We start from the raw sequence: 26885 nt of genomic DNA, 5'->3' as shown, positions 1-26885 counted from the left end.
CTTGAAAGAATCTGTTTGTCTTTAGGGTTGCAACCTGTCAGAGGTTGCCAGTGCAGGAAAATCCCATCACACCTTCAATGGTATCTCCTGAGCGGGCAAACACCCGGCGGGATCACCGTGGTCACCCCACAGCACCATCCTGGGCAGGAGGCCAAGTCACACGGCTGCCCAGGCACCTGGAGCTGCTCGGGTGCTTCTGCTGCTGCTTTGGTTTTTTTAGGGGAACCAGATTGTTGTCCATTAGAAGTTCCAATTCTGGTTTTTTGTAGGTTGTTTTGGTCCCTGAAGAGATGTGGTGGTCGGCAGGAGGCTGTTCCCTGCTCTGTGTGATGGATTACAGGGATGAGGCTGTGCCCCTCTGGCTGGAGGGAAGGGCAGGATCTGTTCCAACACCTTCACAGCACCATTGCATGTCCTCACATCTGCAGGTGGGGGCCTGAAGGTTCCAGTGGGCACCACCAATCTGGGATCAGCACCTGGAACAGCAGCAGAGAGGAAAAGGGCAGGGTTTTGTGATTTTTATTTTTCTCTCTTCTACCTGTGGCAGCAGCCCATGGTGTGCAGTGTGATGCCGAGGGAGGATCTGTGCTCGCTCCTTCCCTCTGCTCCTGCTTCTCTGCAGATCCCTGGGGATGCACAGGGGAATGTTAACAGGCCAAGGGGGAAATGAGGCCAAGCCAGTGGGGAGATGCTGCCAGGGGTCCGTGGGGAGGGAGCAGGGTCAGGGGAAACTCGAGCTTTCTGTGGAAGCTCTCTGTAAGCCGCCCTTCGGCTGCTGCACCTGTGTTGGAAAATACCCAGTTACACAGGAATTATTTAAGGAAATCTAATCTCAAACGTTTCCTACCCCATTGATAAAACAGCCGAGTAGTAAAAGCTCTCAGGGAGCCCGGGAGGAGGCAGATGGCACGCGCGGGCACGGACCAGCCCTGTTTGCCCCATGGAACCCGCGGGCTCGGCTCTGCACAGCAGCTGGGGCTGGGCTGGCTCCAGACCTGCCTCGCTCCTGTTCCCGTATTTTTGGTTAATCCTCCCTGCAGGAGTGATGCCTTCACAGTAACATAAAGTGGGAGGAAAAAAATTTGTTTTTCACATCTTTACGTGTGGAGTGAGCGGTGCAGCGTCTGAGAGGTGGCTCGGCTGTGCGGGGAGCAGGGACAGCGCGGGACCCGCGGCCCCGTGTCCTGCCGGGGCTGCTGTTGGGAACAGGGCGATGCTGGCCAGGCTGGAGGGGCTGCCCTGGGCCCTGGGTGCTCGGACTGCCAGTGAAGGGTGTTCGAACAGGGTGTGCTGGGGACGGGCCCGGCCTGGGGCAGGTGCCAGCAGAGGGAGCTGAGGTTGTTCCTTGCCCGCAAAACCCTTCGGAGCTGCGGGATGTGGCTTTTCCAGGCTCCCGGACCTGCTGGTGACAGTGGCCAGGCAGGTCCCTGTGTCCCCGTGCACTCCTGGAGCAGCTGCCACCCTGGCTGGGCTGGGCAGTGGGGTGGCACTCATCACCTGGCCTGTCACCACCACTGTGATGCTGGGGCAGCGCTGCCGAGCTGAGCAGGAGCTGCTGGGGTGGGACACCATGGACAGGACCCCCTTGGCTGGGGATGAGGAAGGGTCTGCACAGCAGGAGGTCCATGTTGTGTCCCAGTTTGGAGGGGGATGTCTGCTGTGGAGAAAAGGGGATCTGGGTGCTCTGCTCCCACTGCCAGCCCCAGGGTGATGCACAGCTCTGCAGGAGGAAGGGAGAGACCCTCAAACCTCGGGGCTGGGGTAAGCCAGGCCCTTTTCTAGGAAAGTATCCCTCAGGATGGGGGTTTCAGCCTCCCCTGGGGCCAAGTCCCTTGTGCTGCTGGTGTGGAACAGCCGGGCTCAGCAGGGTCTGTGCAGCACTGGCTTTCCAGGGGGAAACACAGCAAGAACTCAAATTCCTTGTTATCTAATCTGCTGCCTTTTCCCTCCTCGTTGTTTACCATGGCTGGATTTCCTCAATTAATTGACAGCTGCAGGCTGGGCTGTGACGTCAACCTGCAGCAGTGAAGCCCCAGACCCAGGGTGGCACTGGAGCCCCTCGTGCCCCTGTGAGCCCAGCAGGGCAGTCAGAGGTGCCTGAGGACTGGCACTGCTGTGGTGGGCAGCAGAGAGGATCCCTGTCCCCAGCAAGGCCACAGCAATGTCCCAGCCATGCTCAAGGGACACTTGAACCTGTCCTGTCCTGCCTTGGCCCTGGTGTCCCTGTGCTGCACTAATTGGGGCTGTTGGTGGCCAGAGCAGAGCTTGGCTGGATTCTGCAGGGAGCTGGGCAGTCGTGGCCACTGGGGCCGCTGCCTTTCCAGCCACCTGGGCAAGTGCCCATTGCTTCACCTGCCCCAGGAGAAGGGGCCTGGGCAGCCCTGGGCTCGTCCTTGCTCCCCATCACAGGACAGAGCTCTCTGTGGTGGGTGGTGAAGGTGTAATGTCATCTCCTTCCTGACCCCCTTGCGGGTGTCCCTGCCTGCTACTCCAATCCTCCCAGGCTTGGCAGGACATGGCAGCAACCCCAAAGCATCTGTGCCTGATGCTGTGGTCTGCAGTGGGATGGGGAGGGGAGGACAAGCTCCTAAACTACGGCTTTGGAGCATCCTGGTTTGTTCATCTTGTTAAGGAGGTGGTGAGTGGGGGCTGACAGTGTGCAGGTGCCTCCCCGAGCAGGGGACCCTCCTCGGGAGGAGCTCAGCTGCTCTGCCTTGCCTGCGGGGACCAGGCTGGGAGGAAGCAGGTGACAGTGCCTGAGAAGCAGGTTTGTCAGAATTTTAAAGGGATCTAAATCAATAGCGATAAGGAAACAATTATTTAAAGAGCAAACAAATGGAAACTGCTAAATGTACCTTTCTTTTTCCTTTTTTTTTTTTTTTTTTTTGCTGGTGAAGGGTGCAGGGCTTGCAGGGCTGGTGCTGCTGAGTGCCGGGAGGGGTCCCTGCTGGGGCTGGGGCAGTAAGGGGCAGCACTGCTTGCTCAGCCTAGCCCCAGCCAGCCTGGAAATGAGCCTCACAGGACAAAGTGTTGTTTCATCCCACCAGGAAAAAGGTTTTATGGGTCATCTGGAAATGCTAATCCTCAGGTGAGCCCGTTCGTGACGTTCATGAGCCCGCTGACAGTGTCACAGCACACGCTGGGACAGTGTCAGCAGGGACAGGGGCAGTCCCAGAGTGGCTGCAGGGACGTGTCCATGTGCTGCCTTCTCCCCCTGGCTGCAGTTTCAAGGGGAAGGAGCCAGGACTGGCTGCTGAGGCCAGGCAGTCCCTGCAGAGCAAGGATGTGTTTGCTGCACCTCCTACATGGAGCCTGAGATCCTGCTTGGGTTTGTGGCAGGGCCAGGCTGCACCTGGAGCCCATCCCTGCTCCATGGGGAGCCATCCCCCCGCCCTGCTCAGTGCTGGGGTGCTGGTAGAGGATTCCTGTTCCCCCAGCCAGGCCTGTGGCTGTCACCACCGGGGCTTTGTCTCAAAGGGCAGCTTATTCCCATCCTTCCCCCCCCATGGTGTTTTCATCGGCTTTTGGTTGAGGATTAGGCACGTGTTGACAGAACAAACATTTTGCTGCCCTCAAAATCCACTGCTGAGGAGAGAAGCGATGTCCTTGCTCTGCCAGTGCCTGAGCCAGCCCCAGGATGAGGAAAGCCAGGATGGGGAGAGCTGGGATGGGAAGAGCTGGGCTTGTGGCCGGGACAGCCCTTCAAGGGGAACGTGGAACCATTTCGGGTCACGTCCCACACCAGGGCCAGAGCTCTGGCTCTCTGCTCCCTCACAGAGCATTAGTGACTTTGTGCTTTAATATCCTGCCCTGAGAAACCAGGGATGCCACAAGGAATGCTGCCTGTCTCCGGCAGGGCTTTGGCAGGTGCTGGGGCCCAGGTCCGTGGGGAGCTCTGTGTCCCCCCTGCCCAGCTCCCGGTATGTGTCACAGCTCCCTCCTCCCCAGACCAGGCTCCAGGAATGGTGGCTCCTCACGGTGTCTGGGCAGCTGAGGAGACCAGGGGTGCCCATGAGCTGCCCCCAGGGTCATGTGTTTGTCAGGGAAAAGTAAATCCCTCCAAGCTCTGAGGCCAGCCCAGGGCCTGCATGGTGGGGGAAGGCAGAACATGTGGGACCTCTCCCACACCAATTTTTCCCTATGTGAGCCCCCAGGTCCTGGCTCCTTGCTGAGCCCCAGGACGAGGTGCCTGAGCTGGGCGATGCTCATGGAGTGACACGTTTCCTTCGGAGCCGGGTGAGTCACGGCTGAGTCATGGCTGGCTCTGCTGAGCAGCTCCCTGTCCCCTGCAGCCCCAGGGGACCCACAGCTCCATCGAATGCTGCAGGATGTGAAGCTGCCTCATCCCTTGTGGGGTCCCTGCCCTCTGTACAGGGGGGCACAGGGGAGCCCTCCCCTCTCTGCTCCCCTGGGGCTGCAAATCTGGCTCAGCAGGTCAGGAGCAATAGGAGGGGAGTGCCTCTGGTCACCCTGCAGCCCTTCGCCTTCCAGCCCCACCAGCTCTTACTTTGAGCTGAGACCGGGCTGAGTGTGGTTTTTGGCCACACTCAGGGTCTTTCCTCTGGGGCAGAACCTTCTGCAGGCTCTCCTGGGCTGGTCAGCACAGAAACCAAGGGTAAACCACTGCCAAGAGCCTCCCTTGCTCCTGGGGCACCATGTGCTGCCCCATCGTTGTGTCCTCAGGAGTGCAGGAGCTGCCTGTGCCTCCCGCTCCCCCCCGGGCTGCTCCCCTGCCCAGCGACTCCCACGCTCCCTGGGCTGACACTCCGTGGGGCCGTTATGCCCGAGGATCGTTTTGCATGTGGGGAGAACCAGCGGCAGCAGAAGAATGAATTTGCATTTCTCAATGGCACCCAGTGTGGGAACCGAAGCCGCGGAGGGTTTCGCTGCCGCTCGGCCCCGCGCGGGGCTGTGTGAAAAGACAACATCCCGTCTGCTGGCACCGGGCCCGGCCCGTCTCACCTGGCTGCCCGTGTGTGCCTGGGAACGGCCCCGGGCCCACAGCACAGCCAGGCCGTGCTGGCCCCGCTGCCCCATTCCCGGTGTGCCAGCGGGATGAGGGTGATGGTGAGGAAACAGGAGTACGGTGCCTGTGGGACTTATACTGGGGGGTTCTCTCATGCTGGGTGTGATCTGGGGTTCGTGTGCTGGTGCAGCAGCTGCACGAAGAGCCCAGCGCAGGATCCTTCCCCGTGCAGGGGGTTTCCCTCCTCTGCACCCCAAATCTCTGGTGACGGTGACAGTGTGGGGGAAGCCGTGACCTTTCCTCACCCTGCAGGGAGCAGGACGTGCCCAGCCTGCCCTGAGCCCTCTCTTCCTGGCACCGCCATGCGACCCACAGCCATTTCCAGGCTTTTAATCCCAAGAGACAAAAGCAGGAGTTTAACGCAACTGGAGGAAGAAAAGAGCAGGGCTTTGGGCAGGGAACAGCAAACACAGTGGTGGATCTGCTGCTCCAGCGACCTCCCCTGCGTCACCCGGGTTTGCACTGGCAGCGCTTGGCCCAGCTGGGAACCCAACCCGGGGGGTGCTGGGGGAAGTGGGGTAGCCAGGGTGGAGAGCTGGTGGTCCAGGGGCCGGGCTGAGGGCTGTGCTGCCATCATCCTGGCATCTTCACCCATCTCCAGCTTGTCCTTCCTCAGTTGCCGTCCCAGGTACAGCCAGGCTGCAGAGGGGACTGTGTCACCCCAGGGCCAAGCACTGTCCACCTCCTGTCACCGTAGGGTGTGAAGGAGCCTTTGCATGGGGCCAGGTGAGCACCTCTGTGTCCATGCTATCAGTGTGGAGCAGACATCCACCCTTGCACCCCTGCACAGAGTTGGCTTCTACAACACCCTGTCTTTGCACCCTCAAGGGCTGCCCTGGAGTGCAGGTGACACCACAGTCCCACCTGCAGCAGCCCAGGAGCACCAGGAGCCTCAGGCAGTGGGGATAGGATGTCAGGGCAGTGGCCAGGACCCGAGCAGGGCTGTAGTGCAGCAGTGGGGACCCAGTTGCAGAGCAGGGCTGGGAGCCCTGTCCCCTCTGTCAGGGTGGGGGCCGCAGCAATAACGTGGCTGTTTGCCCCGAGCACACACAGGGCCCTGTAAATGGGGTTTATGGCAGCAGCTGGGAGATGGAGGAGCTGGGGGGGTAATAAAGAGGAGTGGCCCTGCTCGCCCCGGGGCTGCCCGGGAAGTGGGAATGTCTGACGGGGTGAGGAAGAGTCTGAGGGCATGCAGGTGGTCTTGGCTCTGGAGTGATCCCAGCAGTTTGGGAGCTCTAGACACGCTCCTTGGTAGATCTGCACGGGGTCATTGCACCATAAAAAGTCCCTCAGTGCACACCTGTGGGTTTCTGCACTCCCACTCCCTGCCCTTGGGTAACTTTGGGCTCTGTTGCGGAGCACTTGTCACCTCCCAACTCCCTTCCAAGGGGTGGAAAGATTTATTAAAGGTACTTCAACCATTTCAACCACTTCCAGTCTCTTTGGGCTGCAGAAAAGCCTGAGTGTGCCCATCCTGCAGCCTGAGAGTGGGGATTCACCCTGATTCAGCATCGCCCTGAGGCACAGACATGGGGTGCAGGATGAGGCCTCAGAGGGACCCCAGCTCTGCACGGGGACCACCACTGTCCCTAAAGGCTGTGTGGGAACTGGAGCACTGGGAGGTATCCTGGAGCAGAGGAAGTCCCACCACTGCAGGGGACCAGGAAGCACAATTGCATGTGGGGACAAGTCAGGCTCCGTGGTCTCTGTGGTTTGTGCAGTGACATCAAGGGCCTTCAATAGTTTTATTATATGTGACATGGCTGCTTATCTATTATTCTTGTGATGGAGCCAGAGATTAGTTGTGAGCAGGTGGGCAGAGATTCTTCCAGGCTGATTCATGAGTAGTTTCTCCGTGTCTCCTCTCTGGCCACGTTCCCAAGCGTTCAGAAGTTTCATGGTAAAAGCCACCGGAATCGGAGCCGATGGGTTGACAGGGAAGGCAAGGAAAAGGCACTGAAAACTGTGCACACGGGGCAGAAAAGCCAGACATCGTTTCTCTCTTTTGCTGTTCCTCAGGTGTTGCAATCTCTCCTTTTCCTGGTTTGCATGTGCAAGCAGAGCTGTGCCGAGCTGCGATTGCGAAAGGCGGCGGGGAGAGCCCGGCACGGCCGGAGCCGGTGACACCCCGGGCGGCAGCACCCAACCTGCTGGGAGGGAAGGAGAGGTGTCATTTTGGGGCCTTTTGCCTGGTTTTGCAGTGCTGTACTGCCTAGCTCTCCCTGAGCCCAGAAAAGCAAATGTTTTTCCCTTTAATCTCTTATTCTTATCAAGATCCCGGTGCTGCTGATAAGAGGAGCAGGGAAAGCTCTTTCAGACTGAGGTGTGAGTCGGGAACAGGCTCCCAGACAGCCCAGGATGACGTGGGTCTGGGATGCTCCGGAGCAGGGACCAGGGACTGCTGGTGCATCCCCTCTGCCTGGTGACGTCTTGCCCAGTGTCCCCAGTTGTGCTCTCCTCTGCCTTGCTCCTGCCTCCCTCAGGTGCTCTGGTTCGGTGTTTGCTCTGGTGAGAAGTCGTAAAGAAACCCAATAAACGAGGATGACCTGGAGGTGGTGTCATAGCAAATCCAGCTCTCAGAGCCCGTGCAAACCATAACCTGCTCCCCAAATGTGCCCCTCAGGCAGCCTGGCCGTGGGGCAGCAGCACAGAGCGGCCGCAGGAAGGGTGGGATGGGCGCTGTGGCTTCCCAGCATGGCTCGTGTGAGCCTGGTGTAGAGCTCACCCGTGATCTCACTCTGCATCCTCAGTCTCCCTGGCTGAGACACCTGTGCTCCAGGGGCGGTATCCATGCTTGGAGGGCTGCAGCCCTGGGGCTTTGCTGGGATGCTCCTGCCCCAGGTGCCCTCAGGAGATGGTGGGGTGGGACACAGGAGCAGGTTTGGGTGCCCGTGGGGCTTTGCCCAAAGCAGAGGATGCTCTGAATGGGGGGGGGGGGCTCTGCTATGGCTGCCAAGAGTCAGGAGCACTGAGGGGGGACACTGGAGGGCCTGGAATGCCCTCGTGGCTGTGCCACGTCCCCATCCCACGTGCCCAACCCCTGGCAAAGCCTGACCAGGGACTGGTGGCTTCCCAGCGCAGCCGCTCACCCAGGGGTCCCCCCGTGTCCCCCACAGCCACCGCCACGTGTTCCAGGCCGTGTTTACCAAAACAGCTCTGCTGGGACATGGGAGCCCTGATCCGGGGGGAGCTTTCCCCACGATAAGATAACATTGAGGAGTTTCAAAGGGAGGCAGAAACTCCTGGTGCTGCCGATAGCAGCAAAGGCCTTTCCCAGCACCCGGGCTGGGGTCGCCTCCCCCCGGGTTTTGTTTTCCTCCCAGCAAACATTTCCCATGGATGGCTTATCGGCCCTGCTCAGGGCAGGGGGGTTCACCAGCTCTGCCACTCCATGGGCTGGGGACAGGCCCCTGGGACGTGGTGACGTGGGGCCGACCTGAGCTGCACCGTGGGTGTCTGTGGTGGGGTTTGGTCTGACGTGGGTATTTAGGGCATGGGGGAGTTGGATTTTAGCAGTGCTTGCTACGTGTGTGGGAGAACCGCCTGAACTGCCCTACCTGCTTCATGTGCTAAAAAAAAGACCATAAATACCAACTCAGTGTCTGTCTCGCTCAGAACAGCTTTTTCCTGCTTATGCCGGTGGAGACAACCTGGGCCCGGAGTGCTGCATGTTCCAGCCGTGCCCCCGTGCCCAGTCCCACCTGCAGCAGCAGGCACAGACCCCAGGCACTGGCCAGTGCTGTGTCCCCAGCGTGGGGAGGGTTTGGGTGGTGTCAGGGGCTCCCCTCACCCCCAGTGGCTCTGAGCCCTCTTGATCACAGGCTCTGTGACAAACCCCTGGTGGCTGCAGACCTTGGGTAGGGGATGGTCCCAGGGTTCAGGTCAGGGATGCTCCCACCTGCTCCGGGAGCTGTACCGTGGCACAGGGCCTGGCCAGGGGCTCCCAGGCACCCAGCAGGTCTCTGTGCTGCAGGTCTGACTCCAGGAAGAGCCGTTGGTCTCGTCCAGGTGAGGCTGGAAGGGGTTAACGGTGGCCGGGTTTGCCCCGCTCCCCTCCCAGGGCCCATTCGGGTCTGAGCCCGGCGCCTGCCAAGGGTTAACCCGGCCCGGGCTGTTCAAACACCTCGGCTGAGGTAAGCGCCGCTTGTTTGTTCAGGTAAATAAGGAAGGAATTGGATATAATGGGCAAAGGAGGCTCTGGCTGAGCCGTGACACTCGCTGCCGGGTCCCCCTCGCAGGCTCCGTCCCTCTGCCGCCCTCGGAGCCGCCCGGGGTGCCCGGGGCCGGTCCCGGTCCCTGTCCCTGTGCCCCTCCCGTCGGTGTCCGCCCAGAGCCGATGTGGCTCAGCCCGGCCGTGCTGCCGCCGCGGGGCCGGCGCTGAGCCGGGCAGGAGCTGCCGGACAGTGCCGGGCCCCCCCCTCGGGGCCATGCCCCCCACAGCCACCGCTCCGAGCACCACGGGGATGGCTCTTCCCACCCTGCACCGGGACCCATGTGGATTGTGAGCTGCCCGCGCACCCTCCAGGTAAGACATGACCCCCCGGCTCCCAGTGCTCCATCAGCACCCACCCGACTCACCTTCCCTCCCTTCAGGGGCTCCCACAGCCCTTTCAGCACCAGTGTGGGGAGGACAGGGGGCCGTGGCATGTCAACATCCCATCCCACAGCTCCTTGCACCTCCAGGTGCCATTAAGGCTAAACAGGGACAGGTTGTCCCTTGGCATGGGGTTCTGGCACTTCTTGGGATGGTGTCACCCAAAATTAAATGGGATTTGCTAATTTTGTGTCTTTGCAACCCCCTCTTGCTCCAGCAAGGAGGATGGGAGCCAGGACTCCCAAGGCTGGCTCCTCCCAAGCCCACCTGGTACCAGCAGGGACCCTGAGGGTCCCACCAGCCCCTGTGCTGGCAGGGAGGTGTCCTTGGGGCAGTGTGTGACTGACCAGCAGCCAGGGCTCCTTAGGGAGTGGCTGAGGGCCCAGGTGGCCATCAAGGACCTGCCAGCTCCAGGGTGTCTCTCTGCAGCTGAACCCCTTTTCCAGACTTGCACTGTCCCAGCTGCTCTCTTGATGGGTGTTTTTTTTGTCAGCCCTGAAGTCCCTTTGGCTGTGGGTCTGGTTTTCGTGGTTCTGCTCGGTTGGTGAAACACAAACGCGGCGCGGCTGCCAAGAACCCACAATACGGGCATTCTCCGGGCTGGGAGCACGGGGGGGAAGGGGCTGCTATAAATAGGGGCTCCCTGGCCCCACATGGGGAACACCAAGCTCTGCTGCTCACCTGGGGGACACCAAGCACCAGGCTTTGGTCAGGTCACTGGCAGGTTGTGCCTGTCCCCACCACTGCTGTTTGCCTCCCTGTGCCGGTGGAGAGGGCAGCCTGACCCGGGGTGTGGGGACCCGTGGGGACACCTGGTCCCCATGCCAGCAGCCATGCAGGTAATGGCAGGAGGAGCTGGGGGACCTTGGTGGTGTTGGAGGAGGCTGGTGGGGAGCTAAGGGTCCAGGACCCCTGGGATGGGCTGCATCCTTCCTGGCTGTACATTGAGGTGAGCCCAGGGCTTGCCTTGGTCCCAACCCTGTAACCACACAGCTACCAGAGCTCAGACCCCAGGCTGTCACCTTCCCAGTCCCCCAGTGCCCTTCCCAGTCCCTGCCCTGGCTGTGGGGAGGTTTTGACCAATCCTCCTCCCTCCACCCAGAGATAAGAGGGGTGCGTGGCACAGGGTTTGGCAGCCAGGAGGGACGTGGCACAGCTGGCACTGTGGGGCTCACAGGGTGGACAGGACCCCAAATTATCAGCAGCCTCTGAGCACTCCTCTGGGTCCCTGCTGCAGCTCTAGCTTGTGCAGGGACCCCAGGTCCCTTTGCCTGCTTAATCCAGGCTGCTCTGGGCAGTCTGGGACAGCTCTGGGTGCCACATGTCCCTGGTTCCTCCTGGCACAGCACAGCATGTCCCTGTCCCCAGCCTCAGCCTGGACTGGAGGTGACCCTGGCCCCTGGCCCTGACCCCCACCCCTGCTGCCTGGGAAGGGCTTTGGGAAGTGCCTGGGGGTTTGGGAGACATCCCGGGTGCCACAGGCAGCACCTCCTCATACCCTGGGCCAACCCTGGGCCCACGGGGCTTCCCGAGCGCTCCGGCACAACCTGTTCCACTGCGGATTTGGTTTAATTAACGGACCCATTGTTCGAGGGTGGGGGGTGGGTGAATTTTTGATATTTATTTTTTTCTCGCTCCCAAGGGCTGATCCCAGCGCTGCACCACTGCTGGGGCCCTGAGCCATGGGGGTTACATTTGCCAGGAGAGTTCAGGGTGACATGAGGGGTCCTTGGCCCCATCCCCATCCCCCTTGGCTGTGAGGTCCGTGTGGGGTTGGGTCCCTGCAGAGCTGCAGAGCTGAGCTGTGACCCAGCACTGCCCACAGCCCTGGGCTCACACTGGCCCTGTGCCCTGGAGAGCACAGAAGCCTCATCCCAGCCCTGCTGCCCCATCCCAGTCCTGCTGCCCCATCCCAGCCCTGCTGCCCCATCCCATCCTGTGGAGCTGGGCCCACACTCAGCCCATCAGCAGCCAGGGAGCCTCTGCCAGGGCTGATGTAACACCCAGCGCAGCCTCGTCCAGCTCGGGCAGGGAGTGGGAAGGTTTTGGGAGTCCCATGAGGGTTAGTGCACTTGGGGCTGCCCCTCCAGCTCTTCTTTTTCAGGGGAAATGCAAAAAGGGAGAGAAGAGAGAGGGAAACAGCCACCCAAAGCAGCTCCTCGGCACAAACAGGTCCCACCCATCCCGGCTGCCTGAGCAGGAGAAAGTCAAACAGTGGCCCCCGCCCTGAGAGTACAGTGCCCTTGGTGGGGCACGGCACGGGCTTTTGGGGACACTTCCCAGGGTTTGGGTCCCTCTGGTCCCAGCTGGGAGGAGGGGAACAGGATGAGGATGGGGCTGGGGCTGTCTGTCCTGCCGTGTCCATGTACAGTTCCACAGCCCTGCTCTGCCACGTGTCCGGTTTACAGCTGTGGAGGGCGGAGGATGCACCATGACCTGAAAGCATTGGAGGCACTGGAGACCCCCATCCCCTCCCCAGACATCCCCATGGCCGGCACCGTGCAGCTGCACAAGCTGTTACCACTTCCCTTTTGTGCCAGGAGCAGCATGGGGCTGGATTTAGGGCTGATCTCCTACAGCTCTTCTTTCAATCCCAACCAAATCAATGAGAGCTTTGGAAGTCAGTGCCATCTCTCAGGGAGACTGTTTGGGTGGTGGGGGCAGCTCAGTGATCTGGGCACCCCTTCTCCCTCCTCCTCCTCTCTGCAGTGCCACGGAAACCACTCAGGGACACGGGCTCCAGCTCTTAACCCAGAACCCCTCCCCAGGTCCCCGTGGGCTCAGGCTGCCATGGGGCTGGTTAGGTGTCTGTGGTTCCTCTGTGTGGTTTTTTGAGCTCTCCAGGCTTTTCCATGGCCTGGCCATGCCCATCACCAGCTTCTCCCTGGCAGGGGCTTCCCCTTCCCAAAGCCTCAGGATGGCTCTTGGGGAGGTTTATCCATGGACGGAGCCATTCCCTGGTGTTGCCATGGAAATTCAGCAGGTTCATCCTCTTCTCCATGGTCTCCAGGACTCCCTGCGTACAGAGACAGATGGGAACAGGCTGATTTTGGGCAGTTTTTCTTGCAAGAGAGTGAGGGTAATTGCAATTATCCTTTCTTGCAAGCAAAGTTCTCATCCGGGGTCGGCACTGGTGACCAAGGGCCCGGTGCTGCGGTGCTGGACTCGGGCTCACCGGGGAGATCTGGGGTCTGGGGGCTGCTGTGCTGGAGCACCCTCAGGTGGCAGCAGCAGGAGAGGTTTTCCATGCACAGAAACGTGTCCTTGTGGCTCCCCTGTCACCCCAGGGCTGCCCTGTTCAGGTGTCAGGAGCCCCCTCATCCCCTGCTGCCTCCTGCCAGGGCCTCAGCTCCAGCTGGGACTGAGCTGCTGCCAGCCTGGTGTGCAACCCATGGGGAGACCCTGAACACCCGGGGGGGTCAGATCCTGCCAGTCTGCTGGGCTCCTTCTCCCTGCCAGCTGCTGCTGCTGGTCCCCCCAGCTGAGGACAGCCCCCCCAGCCATGGCTGACCCCGAGCCTGCACTCATCCCGAGGTTTGCAGGGCGCCGTGGGGCGAATTTGGAGGGTTTTCGTCTCTAACAGGCTTAGTTCCTCCCTTTGTGCCTGGCTGCTGGGCGGGAAGGCAGGAGCAGCGCTGGGCTGAGCTCTGCTCCTCTCCGGGCAGGTTTGGAGCCGGTGCTGAGCGGAGGGATGGGCAGTGCCAGCCCCGGGCTGACCACTCTGCCCCCCGGCCGCCTCGCCTGGCCGGACCCTGCGCCGCTGCCGCCGCCCCGGGACCCCGGACCCCGGAGCTGGGGCTGCCCAGAGAGCCCCAGCCCCCCCGGCACCCCCGAGCAGCCCCTGCCCGCTTTCTGCCTGCACTACTTCGACATGCTCTACCCCGAGGACGTGGCCTGGGCCACCAAGGGCGTGGGGGAACCGTCCCCCGGCGGCGCCCAGGGCAGGCAGGAGGAGGCGCGGAAGGAGCCGGAGCAATGTCCCATCATCGACAGCCAGGGCTTGGGGCTGGGGCCCGAGGGGGACCTGCAGGCCAGCCTGCCCCTGGAGGAGCACTCGCTGGAGCAGGTGCAGAGCATGGTGGTGGGAGAGGTGCTCAAGGACATCGAGACGGCCTGCAAGCTCCTCAACATCGCCGCAGGTGGGTGCCCTGGGCAAGGAGGGACGTGCTGGGGTGGGGGCCAAAGCTGCACTTTGGGGTTGCGGCCCATGGGGAGGCTGGAGGAGCACGGCTGCCCCCAGGGAAGGAGGGTACGGCTCCTGGGGCTGCCGTGGGGGGAACTGGCTGGCTGTGCTCACCCCTCACCTCCAGACCCCACGGACTGGAGCCCCGGGAACGTGCAGAAGTGGATCCTGTGGACGGAGCACCAGTACCGGCTGCCGCAGATCGGGAAGTCCTTCCAGGAGCTGTCAGGGAAGGACCTGTGTGCCATGTCTGAGGAGCAGTTCTGCCAGCGCTCGCCTGCCTGTGGTGACATCCTGCATGCCCACCTCGACATCTGGAAGTCTGGTGGGTGCCAGGGACTGGGAGGGAGCTGGGGAGGGTGGGCAATGCAGGGTGTGCAGCAGGAGATGCCCTCCTGACCCCCCACTCCTCCCTTCCAGCCGCCTGGATGAAGGAGAAGGCTACCCCTGGAGATGTGAGATACTGTGGTGAGTTCTGTGTGGGCTCAGCTCCACTGGCCCTACTCCTGCCTCAGGCAGGTCTGGGGTGCTTTGAGGGGGTCCCTCCCTGCTTAATTGCAATTATCTGGCTCACTGGAGTGGCTGTTGCTGTGAGATCTGTGTGGTTACACAGATCTGCCCCAGACCAACCCCAGGGCTCTCTGCAAAGTGCAACAAAGGGGGAATGGCCACGAGACCCTTGCTGGCCCCAGTCCACATCCCCTGCACCCCTGCAGGCTGTACAAGGGCAGGACTGAGCTGTTCTTCCTGCTCCAAGATGAAGAAGAGAAAACGAAGCTTCCAGACCCAGTGCCTGGTCTGAGTCTGGCACTGAGCTGGGGTTTCCCAGATGACACTCGTGCAGGTCCCTGGGATGGTGCACAGCAGCGAAGTCTCCCCCTCCCTCCTCTCACCCATCCCTTCCTGTGGCAGGGGGTGACTCCAGCTGGGCTGACAGCGAGGTGGACTCGTCCTGTGCTGGGCAACCCATCCACCTCTGGCAGTTCCTCAAGGAGCTGCTGCTGAAACCCCACAACTACGGGCGCTTCATCCGCTGGCTCAACAAGGACAAAGGTGTGGGGAGGATGCTCGGAGGCCCCGGGGTGGGCACTGGGAGGGTGGGGAGCAGGTGGGGCTGCAACCAACCCCCGTGCCCCGCTCCCCTCCCAGGCATCTTCAAGATCGAGGACTCGGCGCAGGTGGCCCGGCTGTGGGGCATCCGCAAGAACCGCCCGGCCATGAACTACGACAAGCTGAGCCGCTCCATCCGGCAGTACTACAAGAAAGGGATCATCCGCAAACCCGACATCTCCCAGCGCCTCGTCTACCAGTTCGTGCACCCGGTGTGAGCGGGACAGGCTGAGCCCCGGGAGGGACAGGGCACCTCCCTGCCTCCCTCTGCCCCCAGCCACGGAAACCCTCTGCCAGCACTAAGGACCTTGGCTGGGGTGCGAGAGGCCCCCCGGCCCCAGAACCTGCTGGACACAGACCCAGAGACCCCCCACTCCCCAGCTGAGGGACCACCCCCATGCCCTGGTGCGGGGCAAGGGCTGTGCAGAGCCCTCGTCTCCCCTGGGCAGTCCCACGGGAAGGGTGGGTGCGGTGACTGGGCTTGTCCCCTTCCTCTCCTCCCCCAGGGTGCTGCCTGCGGGTGGCTTCACCCCAACCATTGTTCGGGGAGGACAAAGCCTGGGCATGAGCTGGGACAATGGAACCCGCAGGGACAGGGCACCCTCAGGGACAGGACCACCTGCCCCTGCCCGTGGTGGGGCCGCTGGCCAGACCCAATCCAGGCAGGAGCAGCCTGGCACTGCCTGCCATGGGAGCTGTGCCCCTGGAGACCACGGGCATCCCCTCGGGACAGGTGCACCCCCTTCACTTTCCGCTCCAGGACACACTTGGCTTCCCCCCTCTGCAGGGATTTGGGGCTGAAAACGGGAGTTTTTCAAGGACCAGCTGTAAATGCGAGCGTGGGACTATGCACAGTGGGGGTCCCCTGAGCTGGGTCCTCCACCTTTGGGCATGTGCCCACCAGAGCCCTCCTAAGATCCCAGGTCCTGTGCCCTGGCACAGGGCTTTTGCCTTGATTTGGATTTTGTCTGGACTGCCTGATTCTGTAGTTTGTGAAAAGGGAGATGGCAGTTTGCTGTTTCCCTTGGGACAGTAAATCCGGATTGTGACCCGCTGAGGCTGGACTGGGACAGAGAGCTGGGGATTGCTTCACCTGTGCCTTGCACCACAGTCAGAGTTACCTGGAGATGCTGATCTTTTATATTATAGGTTTTTTATTTGTTTATTTACTTTTTGGTTTTGGCTGGCGGCGAATTGTGGTTTAGGTTCAAATGCCGAGGGGTGGCCCGTGCTCCTGGGAATGCTTTGTGGGAGCTTAAGAGGAAAAACACCTGGTTCTTGGTATTTTGTTTTTACCTTAAAAGAGCTGCCTCTGTTCCACCTGCTCCATGCTGCTCACACACTCTGTGTGTGGGTCCTGCTCCCCATCCCAGCTGGAGGGATGGAGGGCAGCCAGAGGGAGGAGAGGAGCAGGGGAAGGAGGAAAACTGCCTTGGCCTCTGGAAAAGGGGATGAAAAAACAAATAATGGGGGGAGAAAAAAGCAAAATGTGTCTTGTGATTTGCTCTGTGTGACCGACACTCCTGCAGCCAGTGCAGGGGCACCAGGAGGGTGGGCTGGGGGTGCTGGTGCCCCAGATCTGGTGGTGCCCCAGATCTCCAGGCCCCTCTGGTGACCCCTCCAGTGTCCCTCTCCAGGTCCTCTGCCAGGGTGGGGGAGGGCAGGTGGTGGCATCAACTTGCTGTGCCAGGGCTTTCCCAGCCTCGGGGGAGTGCTGGGTCAGGGCTGGTGCTGGGAATGGCCCCAAAACCTAACGAGCCCCCCAGGGGCTTCCCAAGGCTTTGTCTGGGAGGGGCACAGGAGTCCCCAAAGGCAGTGGCTCTTCCCTCCTCCCAAAGCCCCCAAGGACCCCAGCAATGCATCCGAGCCCCCATCCCTCTGCAGCCCAGAGCCTTGGGGGGGAGTCACTACCTGGGGGTGCAGTGGCTGTGACTGTGCTCTCTGGGCTGCAGGGGGTCTGTAGCCCCCCAGCCTCCCCCACGGGGGGCACACGGCGGCAAAGGAGACCCCAGAGCCAAGGACGCAGACAGAGCTCGGTTATTTTCTCTTGCTGCTTTTTGTTGTTGTATCCACTGAAATACAATCACGATATATATATATATTATATATATACTTCTTAAATTACACAATCGATGTACAAAAACCGGGGTGCATTGCTGAGACAGGTGGTTGGTTGGGTCTTTTCTGACTTTGTGTTTTTTTTCTGGTACCTGGCAGGGGCCGGGTGGCTCCCGCCCACCATGCCCAGCACACGGTGCTTCCACGAGAACACTGGATCCCTGGGGCCAAAAAATTCACGAACCAAAGGAGGGGGCGGGACAGGAGCGGGAGGAGCGTGCAGGAAGCTGATGGAATCGATGCTGCTAAGGGTGATGGTATGGAAAAAAATGAGAGGTGATCTGTAGGGAAGAGCTCGGGGTGACAAATGCACCCGAGGCAGAGGGGTGGGGTGGCCGTGCTGGGGGCAGCACCCGTGGGCACTGCGGGGCTGCTGCCCACACTGTGGCTGCTGGCAGAGCCCAGGGGAGGGGGGCAGAGCCCCTCGGGGACAAGCAAAGGGCAAAGCCTGTGGCCATTCCCCTGCCTTGGCGTGCCTTGTTATCGGCCATCTTCACCAGACAGCTGCTCTGCCCGGGCTGGATCTGCTGCCTGTGCCAAGCTCTCCTCCTCCTCCTCCTTCTCTTCCTCCTCCTCCTTCTCTTCTTCTTCCTCCTCCACTGGCTGCAGCTGCTGCTGGTGTCCTGCAAAGCTGGATGATGCTCATCCCCCCTCCCTCATCTGCTCCTGCCTCTCTTCAGGAAGGGGATGGATGGAGACCATCCCCAGCCGTGTCCAAGCCAGTCCTCACTATCCCAGGCTGGGTGTGAAGGTGCTTCCAGCAGCACTGGGCTGTGGTGAGTCCTTCTCTGGACAGCGCTGGATTTTGGGGCCATCTCACCTGGATCTGGTGCACGTTGGATACCTGCCCTCCTGAAGGGTGGTGCTGCTCCCTGCAGCACAGGCCAGGCATCAGCTTGGGAAGAGGAGGAAGCTGAGGAGATGCCATCAAGCTCCACAGTGGGGCTGGTCCCACCTCACCTGGGCATCTCAAGGATGGCCGTGGGGCTGAAGGGGAGCAGTCATCCCCTTCCTCGGGGTGGGAGGATGAACTGGGGAGAACGTGGAAACACCAAAAAAAAAACTGGAGTCAGACTCCAATCCCTCTCAGTTTTCTGGGATGAATTTTGTTGGTTCCAGGAGCTTCGGCGCCGTGCATTTCAGAACAGTTCCAGCCAATCAGAAGGCGGCTCATGATTTCAGTATCTTTAAAAACCAACCAATCAGGAGCTCTCACTGGTTGGGCTTTAAGATCTTGAGGTATCGGCTTTTCGCTCGGAAAAAAAATCAACTAACGTAGACGAACGGACAACGTCATCTTTCGCTTCACGTTATCTTAGAAGAAAGCGACTATGCAAAATACTCTTCGGAGACAACTCTTAAAAAAATAAAAGCTTGGTCGGAAAATATGTCTGAATCTCTAAGTATGAGGAGTGGAGGACCAGACGGCAGAATGGCTGGTTGGCTGGTGGAGAGATGGAGACAACGGAGGGTGGATTTATCTGCTGATGGTGACGAGGAGCACACCACAAGACTTAGATTGCCTCCACGTAGTTGGCGGGGTAGAGCCCTAACTGCCCGTTGTCCAAGCGCCCTTTGCACCATCCCTGCTCGTCTTCCTCACCGAGTTTGGTTAGTTCATCACCTGGAGAGAAAGGTGGAAGGCAAGAGCTCGTTGCAGGTGCTGGAGATTCTCCTACCCCCTGTTTCTCCCCGGGATGGAGCTGCTGGGGGTTTCTAGGACTGATCCTGAGCACGTTGGTTTGTAGGGTAGAAAAGCAAAGGGTGACCCATGAGACCTCACGTGCCCTGTCCCACCATCACTCCAGTCCCACCTGCGCTCGGGCTTAGCTTCTGCTTTTTCCTTTCTGACAGATCAACTCTTTGAAGGGCTGGGCTAACTCAGGAATTATTTGAGGGATTTCACACCAAAATGTGGGGGACCCACAGCTCCAGCAGACGATGGAGCATACCTGCTTTGAAGCTGAGCTCGTCCTGCTCCTGCCCGTCGTAGTCGTACAGAGCCCGCACCCGCACGCCCTTCCCCGCCGCCTCCTCGTCGAAGGGGTTGGTGCCGCCGTTGGCCTCGCTGGTGTTGAAGGAGTTGCTGCCCTCGTCATCGGACCACTCGGCGCTGTAGGTCTGCCCGCGGTCGTGGCTGCTCACGCTGGGTGAGGGAGGAGGGGGAGGAGGTGGCTGTCACCGAGGACACCCCGCACCCCCCAACACTGGCAGTGCCCGCACGAGCAATGCTGTGCCTCTCCCACGGCACCTCCTCTCCGCGCTGCCCTCACCTCCCACGCTCGCCCGCCAGAGCCCCCGACTCGCTGGCACTGCTGGCGTTGGTCAGGGCCACCCCCTCGCCCTTCTTCTGCTTCTCCTTCCGCGTTATCGTGTGTGTCAGGTCTGGGTTCCACTCCTGCAACCACAGAGCAACTGGCCCCTGAGCACTCACCCGGCCCCCAGGGCCCCCAGCGCCCAGCCAGGGTGCCCAGCCGGGGTGCCCAGCCTCACCTCAAACTGGGGCCAGTTCATGGGCATCCCGGGGCCACTGGTGCTGCGGAACCACCGCAGATCCTCCTGCGCGTCCGAGAGGCGGATGGTCTGCTCCAGCTCCCGGTACACGTTGGCGTAGCTGCAGGGAGAGACAGGGTCAGTGGGCTGTGGGAGCTGGGGCTGTGTCACCTCCTCCGAGGCACTGGGAGGCACCAGACTCCCACACAGCCTCCAGCCACTCTGGTACCTTTTGGTGACCATTGTGTTGGCCAGAAACCCCCTCCCTACCTGCTGCTCTCAGCCAGGTTCAGGTGCCTCTTGATGTCCAGGAGCATTTCCTTGAGGAAGTTGAGTCTCTTCTCCTCAAACTGCTGGCACTGCTCGAAGACCTGCTCCATGCTCTCGATGTACTGCGGGGTGCACTTGTTCAGCTCGTCCAGCACCTTCTCGTACTTCTCTTGGGTCTGCAAAGGTGTAGGAGGGACCTCATTTGTACCTTGAGCACCCCAGAGGTCATTTCCAGATGCTGAGAGATCTGTTTGGGGGTCACCAGGCTGGGGAGCCCAGATTGACCCCAGAGCCTCTGTGAGTAGAATCAGCCCCAGCAAGAGGGATAAATCCCTGTCCTGCTCACACTCCCCTGAAGACTGCTTGCAAGTCCTCACCCTTCTACAGGAGCACAGGGATGGGAAAATGGGAATGGATGGTGGACAAAGGGGTGTGGTGGCCATTTCCACTGATATCCTCTGCTTGATGCCTTGTGAGCCCAGGGCAGTAGCTCACACCTTTTGTACGTCTTGCTTGCACTTTTCCACTTTGTCCTGGAGCTTCTTCTGCTGCTCTGGGGTGTTGGACTGATCCGCCTTGCTGTTGGCTTCCCGGGTCATCGCCAGCTTCTCCTCCTTGCATGCCAGGTGATAGGCTTTCTTGGCTGTCTCCAGCTGTGAGGAGGAGAGGGAAGGGACATCAGAGAAGTGGTCGCAGCCCCCCATCCACCCCTCTGCCTGCACGGAGGTGCCACCCGTGTCTCCCAGCCTGGACCAGGCACACAGAGACAGAGCTGGGAGAGGCAGGGATGCCCCGGGACACTCTGTACTTCTCTCACCTCCTTGAGCTTCTTGGCCCAGGGCTTCTGGGCTTTCCGGAAGCCATCCTCAGCCTCCTTGGCTTCCTTGAAGCCCCCCATGATCTGCTTGTGGTAGGCGTCCTTCTGCCAGTTCTTGACCTTCTCGAAGTCGTCGTTCAGCAGGCTGTTCTTCACCTCCTGGTGCAGCTCACTCACCTTGTCTGCCTCCGTCATGATGGCTGCCCACGCCTTCTCCAGGCTGCCATACTGGGGACCTGGGGGCCGAGGGGACACTGGGGGTCACTCCACAGCCCTCACCCCTCCACCCCTGCCAGGGGAAGCTGGGATGGTGCACGGGCACCCAGGTGTCTGGAGAGACCTTTTCCCTGGGGAAGCCATGGTACCTTTCTCGATGAGCTGCCTCCACCTCTTGGACCAGTCAGTGAGCTGCTGAGCGTAGGACTTCTCGATCTTGGCCCGCTCGTGCACACAGTTCATGAGGTCGTTGCAGAGCCGGTGTCCATCGTCGATCCGCTTCACCGTGCGCTTGTAGTTCCCCACCTGGGAAAGGGAGGGGACAGGCAGGTGTGGGAGCTGTGGCTGGTTTGCCTGGCTCAGCCCCAGCTGGCCTGGCCTGGGGACGAAGGAAGCACCTGGCAATTTTGGGGGTGCGGGGAGGGTGCTTTGGTTTGGGGCTGCTCAAACCCAGCTCCTTCCAGTCCCCTTTGTCGCTTTGTGCCTGTTGGGGAAAGCCGAGGTTGAGACCTCTGGCAGAGCAGGGATGCTCTCAGGCAGGGAGGGGAGGGCATCCCTGTCCCCCCCAGCCCCGGGGGAACCTGAGGTGCAGCCACAGTGGTGCCAGGGCTCCATGGGAGGAGAGGATGGCCAGGACTCACCTCCCAAAAGCTGTCGGTTGTTTCCTCTGCAGCTGCTGCCGACTCGTCGTAGGAACCCGACATGGCTCCTGGTGCTGTCTTGGGTGTCAGAGCGGGCACCGGGTGGCTCCTGGGCAAACACCAGCCTCATGCACTGAGGGGAGAGGAGAGGGGAGTCATGGGGATGAGCAGGGCACCCCCATCCTTCCTGCTAGTTGCAAAGCCAGACAAGCATCCAGCTGCAGGGGACGGGCATGGGGACGGTACCCACTCCAGCTCTGAACCCACAGACTCCTCCAGTGCCCACCACCCACTTGGTGCCATCCAAACCCCCTGGAGCTGGCTGTGCCCGCAGGGAATCACGGGGAGCAGCAGGGTGGGTGCTCACCGGCCGGGGCCTGGCTCAGCACCGCGTCCCTGGGAGCCACTGGGTGAGGGGCTGTGGCAGGGCCAGGGGGATGTGCCACCCAAGAAATTCTCGTCCTGATATTCCACCCTAATCCATCCTGATCTTCAGAAAAACGGCATCCCCGGAGCATCACGTGGCCCAGCTGCACAGCTTAACCCTTTGCCACTCTGCCAAGAGCTGGGAGGGGGGTGGGGGGTGGGGGTGGCATCGCATGGGGTGGAGGAGACACCGTGGTGGCCATGAGCATCCTCATCATCCCCATCCTGACCCAGATTCGGACAGTGCTCCCACGGGAAAGCACTGAGTCTGTCCTGCATGGCATCTGCCACTGGAATGGGAACAAAGTGGCCACAAACAGCCCAAATTTCCCTCTGCCCTGTCCCCAAAAGGCCTGCGGGAGGAGGATGTGTCCGGGATCCCCACACACCATCCCTTCCCTGGGGCAGTGGAGTGGGCAGAGGGGGGCCCGGTTGCCTGTGCCCTACCCCACACCAGCCAGAGGGCGATGGGGTGGGAGGACAGTGCTGGGGGGCAGGTCCCGTGGGGAGCAGTGGTGGGTGTCCACGCTGTCCAGCTGTGCACACAGCTGGCCCCAAGGCACCCTCAGGCTGGGACAGGGCACGGACCCAGGAGGATGGGGGCCCGAAACAGTTACTGGAGCGCAGCACAGGGCTCGCTGTGCTGGAACTAACAGGGCCTGGCAGGGATTTAGTGATATAACCAGGGAGGCACCAATCCCCGCCGCCCTCCCCAGACAGTTAAAAATAAACGCGTGACTGTCCCCGCTCAGCCGCCGAGATGCAGATGGATGGGGGGCCGCAGCGTCCCCCCGCAGCCGGCAGCTCACGGCACCCACACCTGCCTGGCACCCACGGCACTGCCACCATGCCTGCCTGGCACCTATGGCTCTGCCAATGCTCCTGCCTGGCACCCACAGAATTGCCACTGTGCCTGCCTGGCACCCACGGCACTGCCACCATGCCTGCCTCGCACCTATGGCTCTGCCAATGCTCCTGCCTGGCACCCATGGCACCGTCACTGCCCTCCCCACCCAAGCCCCCACGGGCTGCCCCAGTGCACCCACAGTGGTGGCAGAGCACCCGGTGGCACAGCCCACAGGGACCCCGCAGGGTGCTGTGTGTGCCGTCCCCCCCGCAGGCCGTGGGCACGGTGCAGTGCCCAGCACTGGGGCTCTGCTTGTGCTCCTGGTCTCTGGCTCTGGGTTTTGCTGCAGAGGCCGTGCTGGCACAGCAAGGGCACACTCAGCATGACAGACCCGGTTGCCCGGGGCCGGGATGGGACCCCAGGGCTGGAGCACCCCCATGGCTGGGGTACCCCGGGGCCCAGGGGCACACGTGTGGCCCCCGCTGCCCCCTGGCCGCCGATGCCGTGGGGCACTGCGGACGTGGCTGCCGCAGCTCCCCCTCTGAGCCACTACCTGGTCCGAGCCGCAGCCAGGGGGTTATTTTTGGCTCTGCATCACTTCCCAGCTAAAGCTGCCTCCTCGTTGCCACTCTCCCCCACGCGCGACCATCCTCGTGCACCCACGCACGTGCCTGTGCCCCCACCATGCTGGGCCTGTGAAGCACGTGCCAGCCCCTGCCAGCCCCCCGCCAGCCCCCTGCCAGCCCCCTGGCCCTGCTGGCACAGCCCATCACCTCACATCAGGGCGGCTGGCAGTGATGCCTGGCGCCTGCAGAGCCGGCGGCTGAGCCATGGCATGGAGAGCTGCCAGCCCCAGCCACGCGCTGCTGCCTGGGTACCCTCGGCCCGGGGGCTCCGCTGCAGCCCCACATTTCCACAGAGCTGCTGGGGAGAAGCCACAGAGCGTCTGGCATCGAGTGACAGCAGAGTTTGTCCCGGCTCCTGCCCCGGGTGCCCTTGGGCTTCTCCTGCAGCAGCCACCTCCCTGCTCATCCCTCCTGTCAGCCTGCTCAGCACTGAGCACTGGCACAACTCATCTCACCTACCAGGCAGCTCCTGCTGCCCCAGAGCTGCAGGGGGGTCTCTGCCCTCCGTGGGGGCTGGGACGTGGCCAATGACCCTGTGCAGGCAGGAGGCTGCTGCAATGCAGAGGCTGGTGCTGCCGACACTGCAGGCAGGGCATGGGCAGCTGCCCGTGCCCCTGCGGCCACAGCCCTGGCTGGTAGAGCCCTGTCCCCAGGCAGGTGGGATAGTCTGGTCCTGCTGTCCCCTGTCCCCAGGTTGCTCTCTCCAGGTGTGGGAGGCATCCTGCCTTCAGGCATGTTTGCTGAGCCCAGTGGGGCAGGAGGGGCTGCAGAGCCTCCTCTGCTGCAAAGAGCCCCTGGCCAAGGCAGGATGGTGATGGGTGCCCTGCAAGGAGGGGAGCAGAGCACAGAGTGAGACGGTGTCCCTGTCCTGTTCCCATCCTGTCCCCAGGCAGCAGGTTCACACGAGGTGTGAGCCCCGTTGCTGGGAGGGCAGTGGGTGAGTGGCTGTTGCTGAGAGCATCCAGGGCAGGAGGCAGCCAGGCTGGGAAGCCAGGCTGGGAGCTGCACTGGTCTGTGGGAATCCGAGGGCTGGGCTTTGGGCTTTTGGCTGCAGGAAAGGTCATCTGCTCTCTTGTCTTGGCATGGAGCTGCTTGAGGGTCTGTTGGGGGCTACAGCACCAAATGCCACTGCGAGGCACCACTTCTATGGCCTCACGAAACCACTCGTGGCAAAGACAACAGCACTAGAAACAGCCAAGGGAGCCCAGGGGAGCCCGGCAGCAGCAGCTCCCACCACGCTCCGGGGCTGCCCCGCTGCTGCCCCGGCCCCGCAGCCCCCACCGGCCCCGGAGCCCACACGCTGCTCCCGCCACGACCACGCAGGGGCCGAGGTGCCCCCGGCACGGTGGCAGGTCCCCGGGCAGAGCTGGTGACGCCGATGTGCGTCGCACGAGGCTTTGCAGCTGCAGGAGCTGTGCCTGGTTTGCTGCTCAGCTCTGGCCCGGGTGGCTGTGGGATTCCCACCGCACGGGGCTGGTCTGTGCATCCCGCGGGGCTGCGGCAGGGAAATGCTCCCGGGGGTGGTGAGGGTCGGAGCTCAGGAGTGAGGGGCTGCTGAGGGGTTTGGCTGTGGCTGAACCGTGTCCCCCTCTGGAGCCGACGTGGACCCTGTGAGGAAATGGTTAAGCAGTGGGTGCTGCTGATTCACGCTGGCAGCTCCACACCAGCAGAGCCCAGGGCTCAGGGCTGAACAGCCTGAACCCCCGTCCTGCTTCTTCATTATCAAACTGAGCCCAAGGCCAGGTGAGAGGTGAGCTGGGTCCTTCCTGGGCACTGTGTCCATGGCAGCAGGCTCACGTCAGGGTTCCTCCTGCATCCCCCGGCAAAACCACTCTGACTGGAGCCCTGGGGCAAAGAGCCGAATCCTGTCCAGAGGGAAGGGACGAGTGTTCCCAGTACTGCAGGTGCATCCCCATGGGATTTCAGCCAGAGCAGTGCCATGGGGCTGGCTGGGACCTGGTGCTTGAGCAGTGCACGAGGTGGCTGCAAGGGCAGCAGGGCCCTGGAGGGGGCACAGAGGTAACGATGGAAAACTTCCCTGAGCCACTTTTGCAGTGAATGTGCCACGGGCAGAATGTGCCTGCGGCAGCCTCCTGGTTTGCATTGGGGGATCTGGGGACTGGGGACCTGCTGGACACTGCTGGGTCAGGGCCTGTGGGCTCCCCAAAACCAGAGCATTTGCCAAGGAGGTTCAGTGGTCCAGAGCAGTACCAGGAGCCACGTGTCCCGTGCACAGAAGGGAGGCTGCCAGGGCTGGGTGCTGCCAGGCTGCAGTAGCCAGGGACACTCCAAGCCGTGGCAGTGATCGGCTTCACAGCTCGTGTGGGCTCTGCAGAGACCTTCCCCTCTCTCTGCACTCCACAAAGCCGCCCTGCTCAGGGCACACATCAGTCTTGTAGGGATTTTAGGAGCCTTGTGCAATGATTTCTGGAAGCGTGCTTGGCATTTGCAGATAACGCAAGTGTCTCTCTCCAGGGGAGCCTGCAGGCTCAGGGACAGCGGATGTGCCGGGAATGCGGATGGGGAATGTGGATGGGCATCCCGGGAGGGGCAACAGCAGGACTGCCAACCCCCTGCGTGTGCTCAGGCCTGGGGAAGGGAGATGAGGCTCAGCCTCAGCTCGGGTGCTCCACTGGCCTCCCAGCTCTGCAGCCCGTCTCATCCTGCTGCCTCGGCTCGCCGAGGTAAACAAGGCTGCTCGGACACCGAGCAGGGATTTGTGCAGTCCCAAGAGCTGGGTCTAGGCAGAAATCCAAAGATGAGGTTTGCAATTAAACCCAGAAGTGGCAAACAAGGGTGGTGGAGCAGTGGTGCCATCCCCCTGCTCCTGTATCAGGGAGGGGGGAGTGGAGTGTCACGTGCGGGCATGGGGGTCCTGTCCCCGGAGCCTTGGTGGGATGGATCTGGGGCTGCTGGTGACAGAAGGCAAATGGGGTTGCCGGGAGCAGGAAAGGTGGAGGGACAGCGGGAATTCAGCTGTCTGTGGTGGGGAAAGAGACTTGGAGCCAGAGGGGACAGGGAAAGCAGGAGGGGCAACAAGGGGGAAGCTGGGGTGACAACGCTGGAAGGAGGGGGTTCAGTGATGGGGTGAGGGGGGCAGTGATGGCAGGGACGGCACAAGTCCCCCCCCTTATTTGCAGCTGGGGAAATTGAGGCACAAACCCAGGAGAGCAGCAGCATTGCGGAAGGGGTGTCCCTTACCCCAGCACCCCACTGGGCACACGGAGGGGTGAAGGTCACGTCCCCCCCCAACCTCCCTGGCTTGCAGAAGGGATCAGGGGACACTGTGTCCTGCCGGGGGGTGCAAACCCTCACCATACTGCCTGGTCCTTGCCCAGCACCCCCTCGCTCTCCCCTCATCCCTGCAAGGGACGTGGGCACCCTGCACTGCATCCCCACAAGGGAGCCGGGCACCCCGCACCCCATCCTCGCAAAGGACCGGGCGTCCCGCACCCCATCCCCGCCAGGGACCGGGCATCCCGCACCCCATCCCCGCCAGGGAACGGGCATCCCGCACC

At 61.7% G+C, this 26885-nt stretch overlaps 2 protein-coding genes across 6 annotated transcripts in view; one reads left to right on the top strand and one right to left on the bottom strand.

The window, feature by feature from the left end:
- The first annotated feature begins 9034 nt into the window (after positions 1-9034).
- Positions 9035-16216, top strand: SPDEF (SAM pointed domain containing ETS transcription factor). Of its 4 annotated transcripts, XM_027659890.1 has the most exons (8): positions 9035-9159; positions 9467-9551; positions 13286-13759; positions 13931-14128; positions 14224-14271; positions 14716-14856; positions 14953-15127; positions 15947-16216. In XM_027659890.1, exons 3-8 carry the CDS (start codon positions 13312-13314, stop codon positions 15960-15962), a joined length of 1026 nt encoding a protein of 341 aa, XP_027515691.1. In that variant the 5' UTR covers positions 9035-9159; positions 9467-9551; positions 13286-13311; the 3' UTR covers positions 15963-16216. The 4 variants fall into 4 exon arrangements, with proteins under 4 accessions (XP_027515691.1, XP_027515692.1, XP_027515694.1 ...); XM_027659891.1 differs by lacking the exon at positions 9467-9551; XM_027659893.1 differs by having other exon boundaries at positions 9035-9551; positions 14953-15112.
- Positions 16217-16933: 717 nt separating this feature from the next.
- The window catches only part of PACSIN1 (protein kinase C and casein kinase substrate in neurons 1), a 14192-nt gene continuing 4240 nt past the window's right edge, over positions 16934-26885 (bottom strand). For both annotated transcript variants that reach the window (XM_027659889.1, XM_027659888.1), the window contains exons 2-10: positions 21469-21601; positions 20977-21133; positions 20612-20847; positions 20292-20447; positions 19795-19970; positions 19525-19645; positions 19305-19429; positions 18984-19177; positions 16934-18655 (exon numbers count right to left, since the gene is read on the bottom strand). In XM_027659889.1, coding sequence (XP_027515690.1) covers positions 18546-18655; positions 18984-19177; positions 19305-19429; positions 19525-19645; positions 19795-19970; positions 20292-20447; positions 20612-20847; positions 20977-21133; positions 21469-21531 — 1338 coding nt within the window. In that variant the 5' untranslated portion in view covers positions 21532-21601 and the 3' untranslated portion in view covers positions 16934-18545. The remainder of the gene's footprint in view (positions 18656-18983; positions 19178-19304; positions 19430-19524; positions 19646-19794; positions 19971-20291; positions 20448-20611; positions 20848-20976; positions 21134-21468; positions 21602-26885) is intronic.

This window comes from Corapipo altera, unplaced genomic scaffold, assembly GCF_003945725.1.
Source record: "Corapipo altera isolate COAL_440 unplaced genomic scaffold, ASM394572v1 77b, whole genome shotgun sequence".
NCBI lineage: Eukaryota > Metazoa > Chordata > Aves > Passeriformes > Pipridae > Corapipo > Corapipo altera.
The sequence above is the reverse complement of the archived record's forward strand: the minus strand, read 5'-3'. Positions and strand labels throughout refer to the sequence as shown.

What these genes read in the sequence shown, in the direction of transcription:
- SPDEF (XM_027659891.1), top strand. Translation starts at nt 13,312, where the DNA reads ATGGGCAGTGCCAGCCCCGGGCTGACCACTCTGCCCCCCGGCCGCCTC. An exon ending in CCTCGACATCTGGAAGTCTG is followed by an intron (nt 14,129 to 14,223) that starts GTGGGTGCCAGG and finishes CCTCCCTTCCAG; the next exon opens with CCGCCTGGATGAAGGAGAAG. An exon ending in TGGAGATGTGAGATACTGTG is followed by an intron (nt 14,272 to 14,715) that starts GTGAGTTCTGTG and finishes TTCCTGTGGCAG; the next exon opens with GGGGTGACTCCAGCTGGGCT.